The sequence below is a fragment of the Crinia signifera genome, chromosome 4, assembly GCF_055691185.1.
Source record: "Crinia signifera chromosome 4, ASM5569118v1, whole genome shotgun sequence".
Classification (NCBI taxonomy): Eukaryota; Metazoa; Chordata; class Amphibia; order Anura; family Myobatrachidae; genus Crinia; species Crinia signifera.
Window position 1 is genome coordinate 308,754,777 of NC_139220.1, and position 12,518 is coordinate 308,767,294.

Genomic DNA, 12,518 nt, shown 5'->3' on the forward strand with positions numbered 1-12,518 from the left:
CAGGGATGGCCATTGGTGCAGACGCCTTAGATGGTTGGCATTGATGGCGATTTTGCACCCTGCCATCGATAGTAGTAAAATATTACTTGAATAATGATCAATTGTTGTAGCTATCGATGGTCATCCATTATATCTGTCTGAATAGGCCGTGGGTCAATCAGAACTCGGTGGCGGGACTTCCGGGTGTGTGTCCAGGCACCTTAAAAAAATTGAAATTTGATCAGTTCTCCTTTGCCATCGATGTAGGGAAAACATCTGGTCCTCCCACATCGATGGCAAAAGTATTCAACATCGGCCATAAACCATCGATGATTTGAAATCATTGATGGTTGATGCTCATCCCTAGAACTGAAAGATGGTGGGGAACAGTATGCAGCTCCCGGCAGTGGGTGAGCGTCTCCTCCCACTGGGATGGCGTGAGGGTGCATGAGAGCAGGAGGCTGTACAATAGTGGTATGTGGGCAAGACATTGATAAAAGTTGTGGCCCGTGGAGACGGATTTCCTACCTAGGGGCGACACCTGCTTGTGGCGGTACAGAATCCCCCATTCTCGCGGGGGGCCGTGAAATGCGGGAGCGGGGTTGCGGGGGTCCGCTGGGGGGGGGGGGGATTGCGGGAAGAGGGTCAGGGGGGTCTGCAAATTGCGGGAGGGGGGGCACGGGTGTCCGCGAATAGCCGTGTGGGGGGGGCGCGGGGGTTGTGGGGGTCCGTGAATCACGGGAGGGGGGTCATGGAGGTCCGTGAATCGCGGAAGGGGGCACGGGGTGCCGTGAATCATGGGTGGGGGAGCGCGGGGTGCCAATGAATTAAGGGAGGGGGGGAGGGGGGCGTGAATTGTGGGAAGGGGGGGTCGCGGGGGTCCGTGAATTGTGGGAGAGGGGGTTGTGAAGGTCCGTGAATCGCAGGAGGGGGGGCCGCGGGGGGCCGCGAATCGCGGGACGGGGGGGGCGCGGGGTGCCGTGAAGTGCAGGGGGTGTGAATCGCGGGGGGGGGGCGTGAATAGTGGGAAGGGGGGTCGCGGGGGTCAGCGAATTGCAGGAGGGGGTTGTGGGGGTGCATGAATCGCGGGAGGGGGGGCGCGAATCGCAGGGGGGGGCGAGAATCGCATGAGGGGGGGCGTGGGGGGCGGGAGTCATGGGAGGGTGGGTCACGGGGGTCCGCAAATCGCTGGAGGGGGGGTGCCGTGAATCGTGGGAGGGGCTGTGTGGGGGGCCCGTGAATGGGGGGTGCTGTGAATCGAGGGAGGAGGGGCAGGGGGCCGTGAATCGTGGGAGGGTGGTTCGCGGGGGGTCAGCAAATCGCGGGAGGGGGGTACAGGGGTGCCATGAATAGCGGGGGGCCCGCAAATCACGGGAGGGGGGCACGAGGGGGTGTTGTGAATCGCGGGAGGGGGGGTCATGGGGGGTGCCGTGAAATGCGGGAGGGGGGTCGCGGGGGTCCGCGAATCGCGGGAGGGGAGTTGCCATCAATCACGGGAGGGGGAGCGCGGGGGGGGCGTGAATTACGGGAGGGGGGGTCGTGGGGGTCTGGGGGGTTTTGACACTCACCTACACCATGGTGGATGGTGGGCATGTACTATAGCCCTGGCCAGGCGGAGGGAGGTGATGTCAAGGGGGTGGTGGTGGGTATAAGACACTAGTCTTTTCCCTAAGGGGGGCGGGTTTGTGTATAATGCTGGGTGGGAACTTTGTGTCTATGACACTGGTATTTCCCCTAGGGGGGGGGCGGGTTTGTGTATAACGCTGGGCGGGAACGTTATACACACAGGGGATGAGTGACAGATCTGGCTAAATATATAAGAGATGTATATCTGCTATGATCTGTTATCAGATATGGGTGGTAAGCATCTAAATTTTACTCAGCCGGCAGGGTGACTATGGTCAGATACCAGTGGTAAGCGTCTATATTTTACTCAGCCGGCAGGGTGACTATGGTCAGATACGGGTGGTAAGCGTCTAAATTTTACTCAGCCGGCAGGGTGACTATGGTCAGATACGGGTGGTAAGCGTCTTTTTGTTTTTGTATGCCCTTAACCCAGCCCATTATGATAACTTTGTTTATATACAGTATGACGTGTCAATAGCCCAAATCGAGAGAGTGTGTACGGTGGTACAATCTTTTTCTTACGACTGTTTGGACGGGAGTAGATCAGACGTCGCAAGTAAAATTGTACAGGTGTGTATGCGCGTATCGGCTGTTGTTTGTGGACAGTCCTTCGCGTCTATGGTCGGTCGAACGGTCGCAAGAAAACAGGGATTGTATAGATGTGTACCCGGCTTAAGGATGAAAGGCTGTTTTAATTTACTGTGCAATCGGTGCTGACAGAAACTCGCTGATCTTTAGCTTTACAATGTACTAGTTAGAAACTGTAGTCCCTAGTGCAAACAAAGCATGCACACGGTTTCTGTCACTCAGATAAAGATTCTATGAGGCAAATTACACTTGCAATGGAGATTTGGAGAATTCCAACTGAGATAATTATTAGTGAAAACAGAAGCTGTATAATTCACTTTCATCTCCTAGCACTGTACTGAATAACACAGTATTTATTACCAAGTCTTTTCCTGCCACTGTGCCTGTCTTAATATTGAGCAGTTAGAGAAAGTTTATTAAAGCAGTCTATTGGAGAATATGATGCTCCCTTATACACAGCGCTGACTGTACAGTACCAGAATTAATGCTGAATAAGCTTGGATATGCTGATGTCTGGCTGCCCAGTGCTATACTGAGGATGTCTGTCCCGCTATTTGTGTGGGGAAGACAGGCTGTTCTAGTGATTAACCCAGATGCCGTGGGGCTGGTTGTCACTCACCACTCCCGCCTTGCCGTCACTAGGTTCCAGCTCTCTGCCCGACCCCCAACTTTATTGAAAGGGTTCCCCCTCTGTTGCAGGGAGAATGGTTCAGTCCCTGGTACAATTTACCAAGTTGGATCAGTCCAAGTTCACAATGTAGGGGTATTAATGTTCAGTTCAACATCTTTTTACGAATATGGCTTTCTGTGAAAGTTCTAATTGCCTTCTATGAAGACATTTCTGCTTAAACATAACATGTACCTTCTATGAGGAATATTCAGTATAACATGATATGTTACTTTATATTCATGCTTAAACAATTACAGACACATACCTCCCAACTTCTGTGTTGGGGAAACACTCGCGCGAGCGCCCAAAAAGGGGGCGGGGCGTATGCAAATGGGAGTGCAGCTTATGCTAATTAGCCGCAACCTCATTTTCATAGGAGAATAGACGCTGTGCATGCGCACAGCGTCTATTCTATTAGATTGGGGGGCCGGGTCTCCCAACTGCCACCCCCCCGCAGCGGGACAATGCCCGCTGTACTCGTGACAGTTGGGAGGTATGCATACATAGGCTATATATATATATATATATATATATATATATATATATATATATATATATATATTCAATTATATATATATATATATATATATATTCAATATCAATGTCAATATCTTGGTCAGAGGAGATCACATGTGCCGATCGCCAGCAGAGATCCCAAGCATTGTCGCTGATTCCCGGCCGCTCTACTGCACTCGGGAATCAGCATAAGCATTATACAATCCGCAGCTGAGCAAATATGTCAAAATCCACTCTTTACACTATCACCATCGAATGATTTTGGGCACCCGTCATCGCAAGCTAGGAGTAACCAGAGACACACTCAGCGGCTGCCATAGATACAGGCATCTCCAGCCAGAAGCTGACGTCGCACACCCTCCCATAAAAGGCTTGTGCACGCCTGTGTTTTCCCTGACACGCCCAGCGGTTTTCCTGGCACGCCTGCGGTTTTCTTAGCACTCCCACCCCCAGGCACCTGCTTCCTGTCAGTCACCTTGCGGACGGCGTGCGGAGGAAAAAATAGCTGGATTTCTGCGCATTGTGGCCTATATCGCCAATAATCGCCACTGTGCGCATTTGCAGAAGAGGTGTGAATCGGGCCCATAGCACTGATATCTTAAGTATTTTGTTAGCCAGAATTTGTGCAGAAAAAAAATAAAATATGAGAGGTTCCCTGCAATTTTGTACATTTACATTGCGTAAGTCTTTTATATTGTATTTAAATGTGTGTGTGTGTGTGTGTATGCAATTTCCAGTAAGCCTTGATTTTGTAATAGGCATTCCTGTATAAGTCAGGTAAATATTTGTGTGCACACCTTGGTATGTAAGTCCCTTAAATCCTCTCCAGTTACTGATTAAAGGGATTGTTTGCTCAGATCTCCAGACCTCATAGGGTGACTCTGTATATAACCCCCCAACACCCAGCGGCAGCACAGACCCCAGGCAGAGCCATGGAGAGCAGAGGACTCTGTCTCATCCTCCTATGTGGGATTATCGGGACCTACGCACAACAGTGAGTATTGCAATGTTCACATTTCCAGTCAGATTCCTAAAATTTGTGTTACACAGTAGTTATCCAATACATCATTGTAAAAGTGGCACACAGCCGACAGTGCTGACATTGCTACTGTTGTTCCATCTTTAAATGATCTAGCAATCTCCCCGGTGGATCCAAGCGTGTCCTAATATCTTTAATGTGCCCTACACACGGGGCGATTTTGTGTCATTTTCTAAGCGATCTGGGGCCATAGCGCAGCCTCACTCTTCGCTGTCGCTGGGCAATATAGATCACTGTAGAACACTGGCCCTGACAGAATGCTGTGCAGCGCTGTGTGCTGAGCGATCTACATAGCTCATATCGTTCTGAAACATCGCCGGCCCCTTCATTCTAAGGGCGAGATGTATCAAAGGGAAAATGCGGTAAAACCCTGGTTTTACCGCATTTTCCAATGTATCAAAAATTATACCGCACTGAAGGGTATCGCCACCTTTGGCGATACCCTATAGAAGCCTATGGACTTCTTTTCGCCACCCGCCGCCGACGCAAACCCACCGCCTCGCTGACCCCCCCTCTTGCTTACCTTCCTGAAGGGTCCTCCTGGACCCCAGAAGGTAAGCCCTGCCTCCCCCTAGTGAAGCAGCCGGACATCCTTCCGGCTGCAGGGGGGAGGAGGAAGCGCCGGGGACAGCATGCATAGCTGTCCCCGGCGTGAGGGGAGAGCGTGGCGGCAGGGAGGTGACGGAGACCCCCCGCACACCACATTCCAGGTATCGCGGGGGGTCTCCGTCACCGCGATGCCAGCCGCATATGTTAGTACATATGCTGCAGCATCGCGGCGACGGGGGGGGGGGGGGGGCGGCGAAGGGCGGCGATGTATTTTAATACATCCCGCCCTAAGTGATCTCACTAGATCGCTTACAAATAAAACACGGATCGCTCCGTGTGTACACCCTATGGCAGTGGTTCCCAAACTGTGTGCCGTAGCCAGGGCTATTTTTCAGCAGGCTCCAGCAGGAACTGAGGCCCTTATTCTAGTTCACTCTTTCTGACAAAATGGGGGACATTTACCAAAATGGATTCGTATAATAAAAGTGAAAAAAGTCGTATTCGTAGGCGTATTGTCGTGAATTTCTGGCGTATTCGTGAATTCGTAATTTATGAAGTAAAAAAATCGTGGAATCGTGGAAATTATCTTGGCGTGAACTTGTGATATTGAGGTCGTATTCGTATATAAAAATACGACTACGCATGTGTACGAAAAGTCTACACCATCGATAGAATACGACTGATTTTTGCATGGGCTAGGCGTGTTTTCCTCATGTACTAAAAATTCGTATTCGTGAAGTTGTAAAATCGGATTCGTAAACAACTCCCATTCGTACAAAAATTCGTGAAATAAAATACACCCTCCTTGACAAGGTCTATTTTGAAGTGTATTTCACCTGCTTCAATGGAACACATGTGTTATCATTTGAAAACACATCACACACCTTCGAAATCACACATGTGTGCCTTATAAAAGGCAAACATCCACCTGCAAACACTTCCTGACTTCTAGCATGGCAGACTATGGCCCTTATTCTGATCGTTGGGTTTTTTTCCGCTTGCGGTCGTACCGCCGATGGTTTTCGCCTGCGCATGTTCAGAGGTTTTGCCGTACGTTTTCTTGAGATGCCGCACAGGGGGCGGACAGGGGCGTGAAGGGCTACTTAGCCTCATTACCCTATGCATACGCCCCGCGTTTCATGGGCGTTCCCATGCAAACGCTGGGCGTATGCATGGTAATAAAGCCGTGACGCATGTGTAGGGGGCGGGCATCTGACATTGCTGGATGTCAGCTGCCCGCCCCCATACATGATTTCATACAGACAAGTGTCCGTGTGGTCTAGGGTGGCGGGAGCTGGTGGAGCGTGCGGGCCTGCATTCGATGGTCGGCGACCATCGAATGCAGGGGATGCTCCCAAGATGGAGGAGGCGTATCCCCGTCCACTTTCATGCGGACTGCCACATATCCGCGTACGGACGGAGGTGGCGATCCGTATGGAAGGCGGGGATTCACCTGCACGGTCCTGGCCGCATATACTGATCTGGCCGCACCGATCAGAATAAGGGCCTATATGCTATATCAGGGTGCTTCAGTGTGGGCTTTGAGACAGGTGATGTCTTGGCTGTGCCAAGGAAGAAGACGCCGGCGTCATGAAACTGAGCATGACCAGCAGGTCCAGCAGGTATCACAGAGGCAGTGTCGGCCTCGTTTATTTAGGCCGCGTTTATGTTTTGACGCATTGCCGGATGATGTGGTTATAGATGTTCCGGCTTAATCGTACCAACATTCTCCCTCTGTATGGCCTCATTAGACTGGAGCTAGATCCTGTGACAGGACGCTCATGCGCTGTCTCAGGCCTGCACAAACTGCTGGCTGTGTTGTACTTTCTGCCGTCTGGCAGTTTTCAACATGTCATTGGCCAAGGCATTGGCATATCTCAGCCCATACTGTCCAGGTACCTGACCCAGGTGCTTGAAGCCCTTCAGCCACATGTAGATGCCTCAATCTGCTTCCCAAGCCAGGAGACAGAGTGGCATGATGTTAGGGTAGCATTCCATCGCATTGCATCCATGCCCAATGTGCTTGGTGCTATTGACTGCACACACATTCCGCTGAGACCACCTCGGGATACTGCCCGTTCCTATTATAACCGCCATGGAAGCACAAGTACCAACGTGCAGGTGGTCTGTGATGCAAATCTTAAGATCATGAGTGTGTTTGCAGGCTACCCTGGCTCATGTCATGACTCCTATATCCTCACACAGTCAGTCCTCTTTGATGATTTTGAAGCCGGATCAATGGCAGAGGGCTGGCTACTGGGTAAGTGTATAATACTGTATAAACTACTGTATGTGACACATAGGGAATTGATGACACGTCTGTTTATATCTCTCTCAATTTGGGTGTGTATGCATACATTATGAACTCTTTCTCTCTCTATCTCTCTATATGAGAAGCGGCCATCTATTAGAATTAACTTAGGTCTACAGCCATTAGGTCGACCCCACTAGGTAGACTGGCAGGAAGGTTGACCTGATTTACGGTCGACATGGGCCAAGGTCGACATGACTTTAGCTCAAATTGGCATAAAGTTTGACATGCGGAAGGTCGACTGCTCATAAGTTCAACATGGGTATTTCACTGCTGTTTGTGCCGACATGTGGCGGTAGCGAGTATTTCATGCCCTACCATCCACTAGGGCGTGGAGGAGCTCATTCAAGCTGTGCCAAGCAAAGTGCGCCGTCGTGCACGATGCATTGTGAACGAACCAAGCAATGCCAGGGTCCAATTCTCATTGCCAACTGTGTCCATGTTGACTGTGTCGACATTAGGTTTAAAAACCAGGGTACTTGTGGAGTATCACGGCTCCCACGACCTGCATCGTATGCAGATCGTATGCTAAAAATCGCATTGCATCGCATGTGGCATACGATGCGATGCGATGTTTTACCGATTTTAGAGCCATTTTAGCTCCAAAATCGTATACGATGGCATCCGATGCGATGCGATGGCACCCGATTTTGCACTGAAATGCATCAGAATGCATTGAAATGTGTATTAAAGTAGTGAAATGCCCCCAAATGCCATTTTTCATAGTGTACCACCCCCACTATCAACGTCAACCCGAAGCGTGGCGAGCGCAGCGAGCCCGCGAGGGGACGCGGATACCTTCACAGCTATACGCGTCTCCTCGCGGGCTTTACAGGTATCCGCGTCCCCTCGCGGGCTCGCTGTGCTCGCCACGCTTCGGGTTGATGTTGATAGTGGGGGTGGTACACTATGAAAAATGGCATTTGGGGGCATTTCACTACTTTAATACACATTTCAATGCATTCTGATGCATTTCAGTGCAAAATCGGGTGCCATCGCATCGCATCGGATGCCATCGTATACGATTTTGGAGCTAAAATGGCTCAAAAATCGGTAAAACATCACATCGATGGCATACGATGCCATGCGATGTTTTACCGATTTTTCACAATTTTTGCTCTAAAATCGGTAAAACATCGTATCGCATCGTATGACATCGTATGCCACTACATATGGCATACGATGCCATACGATGGGAGCCGTGATACTCCACAAGTACCCCAACCAGTGCTTAAACAATGTTGACAGTATGACCAGTCGACCTTCCTCATGTCGACCTTTATGCAAAATCAACCTTACGGCATGTCCACCTACCTGCCACTAGAACTAATGGGGTCGACCTAATGACTGTAGCCCGAAGTGCATTCTGACAGATGTACCGATTCCATATATATATATGTGTATCTGTGTGTGGTTTATTTGCATTTGCTAATGGTTTCTTTTCCCTTAATAGGTGTTGTATGGTGTGAATACACAGGTTGATTTCCTTTGCCTACCTCTGGATTTTATATGATGTGAATGTTACATGTGATAAATGTAAAATTGAGATGTTGGTGTATGTGGGTGAACACATACATTGGACTGTTTGGCCCATGTGTACTGGGAAGAGCTTTCCATAGTGTTTAGTACTCCTTGCAAAATGTCACCATAATTTCGGTGTATGTGCTGGGGGTCAATAAAGGCTAATAACAAAGCGATGAGGTCTTTTGCAAACTTATTTACTTGTGGATTGACAATTTGTTAGCATTTACGTAAAAACACATCATTTGCCCCCACGCTTCGAAGCCCCTGACCCCTTTACATTGGGGGTTTCTTTGTGGCTTTGGCGGGTCAACCGGCGTGGTGGTGAAGGGAGGGGAGTTGACGCTGGTGTTGTGCTGCTGCTCTGGGAGGTAGGGCTTTGGTGCTGTGCCAACAAATTCCGCTCTCTAAAGGAGACGGAAATGTCCTCAAGTATGCGGGTGTGGCTGGTATGCTGCTGGCATAAAGCCTCCATTATGGACATCATGCGGGTTTGATAAGTGGCCTGCTCCAGCCGCATTGCCGCCACCGATTTTAACAAGGCCCGGTTGTCCTTATGCAGGAGTGCCTGGGTCCGTGCAATGCGTCCGGTTTCTACATATATGTTCTCGAGATGAGCAGCTTGCCGTTTGAAAGTTGCCTCGCAGCGGGCTTGATGGGCAGCCCAATTCATAAAGAAATCAGCAGCAACACCACCAGCCGGGGGTTCGGGGCTGAAAGTCAGCTGGGGGCTATGTGGCATTCGCCTGGCTCGGGGAGATGGGGTGTGTTCCCGCATTGGCCACGCATCGTCTTCTGCCTCAGGCTCCGGATTGGCACCACCTATACAATTGACAAAGATAACATTAGTGTTACAACATTTGCAGTGTCCAGTCTTACAAAAGCAAGATCACTTGACTATAAATCAATTATGTAAGAATAATTATTATTAGTGCTCCAATATGTTACAATGCTAATGAAGCCTATGATGACAATAACATCCGAGATGTGATAATAGCACCTACATCTGTTGTATTTGTACAATGCACTGACACTACTTAAACGTTCCACACAATGTCAATATGGTCAATTATGATGTGGGGACAATACTACATTTCATTACAAATGTATCCCCCCCCCCAGCCCCCCCAAAAAAATTTGCTTTCCTTTTAAAGGTGTTGATAATTGGTTTACTGTGAGTGTGGGTCCACAAACATTGATATGGGTTAATGACCATTAAAAAGGGGCTGTGGGAAAAGGTCCTTATAGGTTTGACGGTCCATTAACAAATAATGGGTAATTAGCCAAGCAGAATTATGGTCAGGTATGGAAACATGCTGTGCTGCGGCCGGAGTCCATATACCATTTGTACTGTCCAAATTGTGTGTGTGTTACCGTTGCATAATGGCTATTACTGTTTTATGATGGGAGTTCACATTTGTCAACAACATGGCTAAAAGCATGTGCAGTGCAGGTGGGCCAGATGTAACATGTGCAGAGAAAGATACATTTGACTTGGGTGTGTTGAAGCCGAAATGTAAAGGGCCGTGTTTATGACATTAAAATGATTCTTTAGCCTACACATGAATTGTAACACATACACAAATGACAAATGTTTGTATCCATGTTACATCTGACCCACCTGCACTGCACATGGTTTGGGAATTTGCTAATGTGACATTTTTGTGTGCTGTGGCCAGAATAGTGTCTGTCCAGTTATAAGGATGGATCATCCAAACACCACATGAAGCACTCACACAGTGAACCATAAATGTATGTGATTTAACCTGTGATTCCAAAAAATAAAAAAACAAAATCATGCACACCATTCATACACATTCAATGAGCAGGTCACATGTTCAATAAAAACTACAGGCAGTGGCTATAATGCCGACAACACTGTATGGCAAATGGCTGAAATTAGGATGAAAAGCAGTAACCTTCACCACTTTCACACTCATGAATAAATGATGGCAGCTGCTGCAGTGATGAGCTCTGCAAACAAGGGTGTGTCAAATTAGGAGTGGACAAGCAGTAATTAGTAGTGAAGGTTAGGAGCAACGATTATGTTATTTGCTGTAAAGGGTTATAAGTTCGTTACACACTTTTAGATGGTATTTTTGATGTAAATGTTGTGAAATAAATCTGCAAAAGTCATGTAGGTAATTACAAGGGCCGAAATGGTGGCAAACGGTTGGAAAGAGGGATGAGTCTGCCAAATTGGTTCCTACATTAGGATATATGCCATTTGTCACATTGTTATGGTATAGGTTGAGCATTTAAATTATTGTAGTACTTTTGATCCAGAAATGCTACCATAAGGCTCATGTATTTTGTACACAACAGATACATCAGACAGAATATCTGTGTGTGTGTATGCAACTATATTGTGCGCACATTAGCACAACCATACAATAACACCAGGTGACAACATTGGCCACTACAGGAGGGGCATAATGTTATGTCCATGCACTTCCCTAGTGATGTATGATTACCATCACCTGTGCTGAAGTAGCGAGATCATACATTTGGGACTTGAATACAGCTTTAAACATACATGAGATGGGAGTGCAGGAATGAAGCATTGTGTATCTCCTGGAGCGGGTAGTGTTATGTGGTATTTGCACCATTATATATTGTTACCTTCATGGGTGTCTGCTTCTTGTGATCCTTGCTGTGGTGGGCTCATGACCGGTGTCCTGATGTTCATTGGCCCAAGTGTGGGAGATGATTCAGGCTCACATTCAGTTGCTACATAGGAAGCAAACATTGCACCACATAAAGCAACATAAAATACTTGTGTTATCACATGTAATTTGTATATTTAATAAATTAGGGATTAATTTACCTATAATTTCAACATCACTGTCCTGAGGGGCCACCGACACAGTAGCCGTTGCAGATGATTTCTGTGAATGGCGAGGAGCAGTAACAGTCCGTGATGCTGTGCATAGTGAACGAGAAAAATTGTCAGTCATGTGTTGTTAAACAAACAATCCACACATCATATGTATGCAGGGGCGGATTTAGGGATGAGGGCGCCCCTAGGCACAACAATAATGTTTACTAAGTAGGACAGTTTATAGGGGCAGTATCTGCATGTCCTATCCATTTACACTCTATTTAAGATGGAATATAGTACAGTACAGTGGATATTTGGCAGTTATTGGTACATTTTGGGCTGACAGTACTATCACAGGCATCCAAGTGCCGCCCCCAAACATGTGCCGCCCCTAGGCCGGTGCCTCACGTGCCTAATGGGAAATTCGGCTCTGTATGTATGTATGTATGTATGTATGTATGTACATACACACACACACAGAGAGAGAGATACACACACACACACACACATATATACACTTTCATAGCGACACACTTGACAGGACAACAATTTACCAATCTCCACATTGAAAAAATTCCCATGGCCCACTTCAAAATCATAGGATGACGTGAGCGAGTGCGATGCAGGATGGGATGCTGTATGGAGAATAAAGCAAACATAATTTACTATAGAGCGCAAGAAAGAGAGAGAGAGAGAGAGAGAGAGAGATAGAATGAGCAGAGGGTGTCTATGTTGGTGTACGCACCGGTCTCCCCAACATCTGATGTCTCCAACTGGCGACGTTTGCCATCAGTGCCTGTTGAGCGTCTGTGTGTGTCGGTGCTGGCCGACTGGGATGCTGCATGGAGAATAAATCAAACATTATTTACTATAGAGCAATAGAGCGCAAGAAAGAGAG

The 12,518-nt window shown here is 48.1% G+C and overlaps 1 protein-coding gene across 1 annotated transcript in view; it reads left to right on the forward strand.

The window, feature by feature from the left end:
- The first annotated feature begins 4,236 nt into the window (after window positions 1-4,236).
- The window catches only part of LOC146075795 (venom factor-like), a 116,271-nt gene continuing 107,989 nt past the window's right edge, over window positions 4,237-12,518 (forward strand). Inside the window, exon 1 of the mRNA XM_083185394.1 lies at window positions 4,237-4,373. Coding sequence (XP_083041520.1) covers window positions 4,312-4,373 — 62 coding nt within the window. The 5' untranslated portion in view covers window positions 4,237-4,311. The remainder of the gene's footprint in view (window positions 4,374-12,518) is intronic.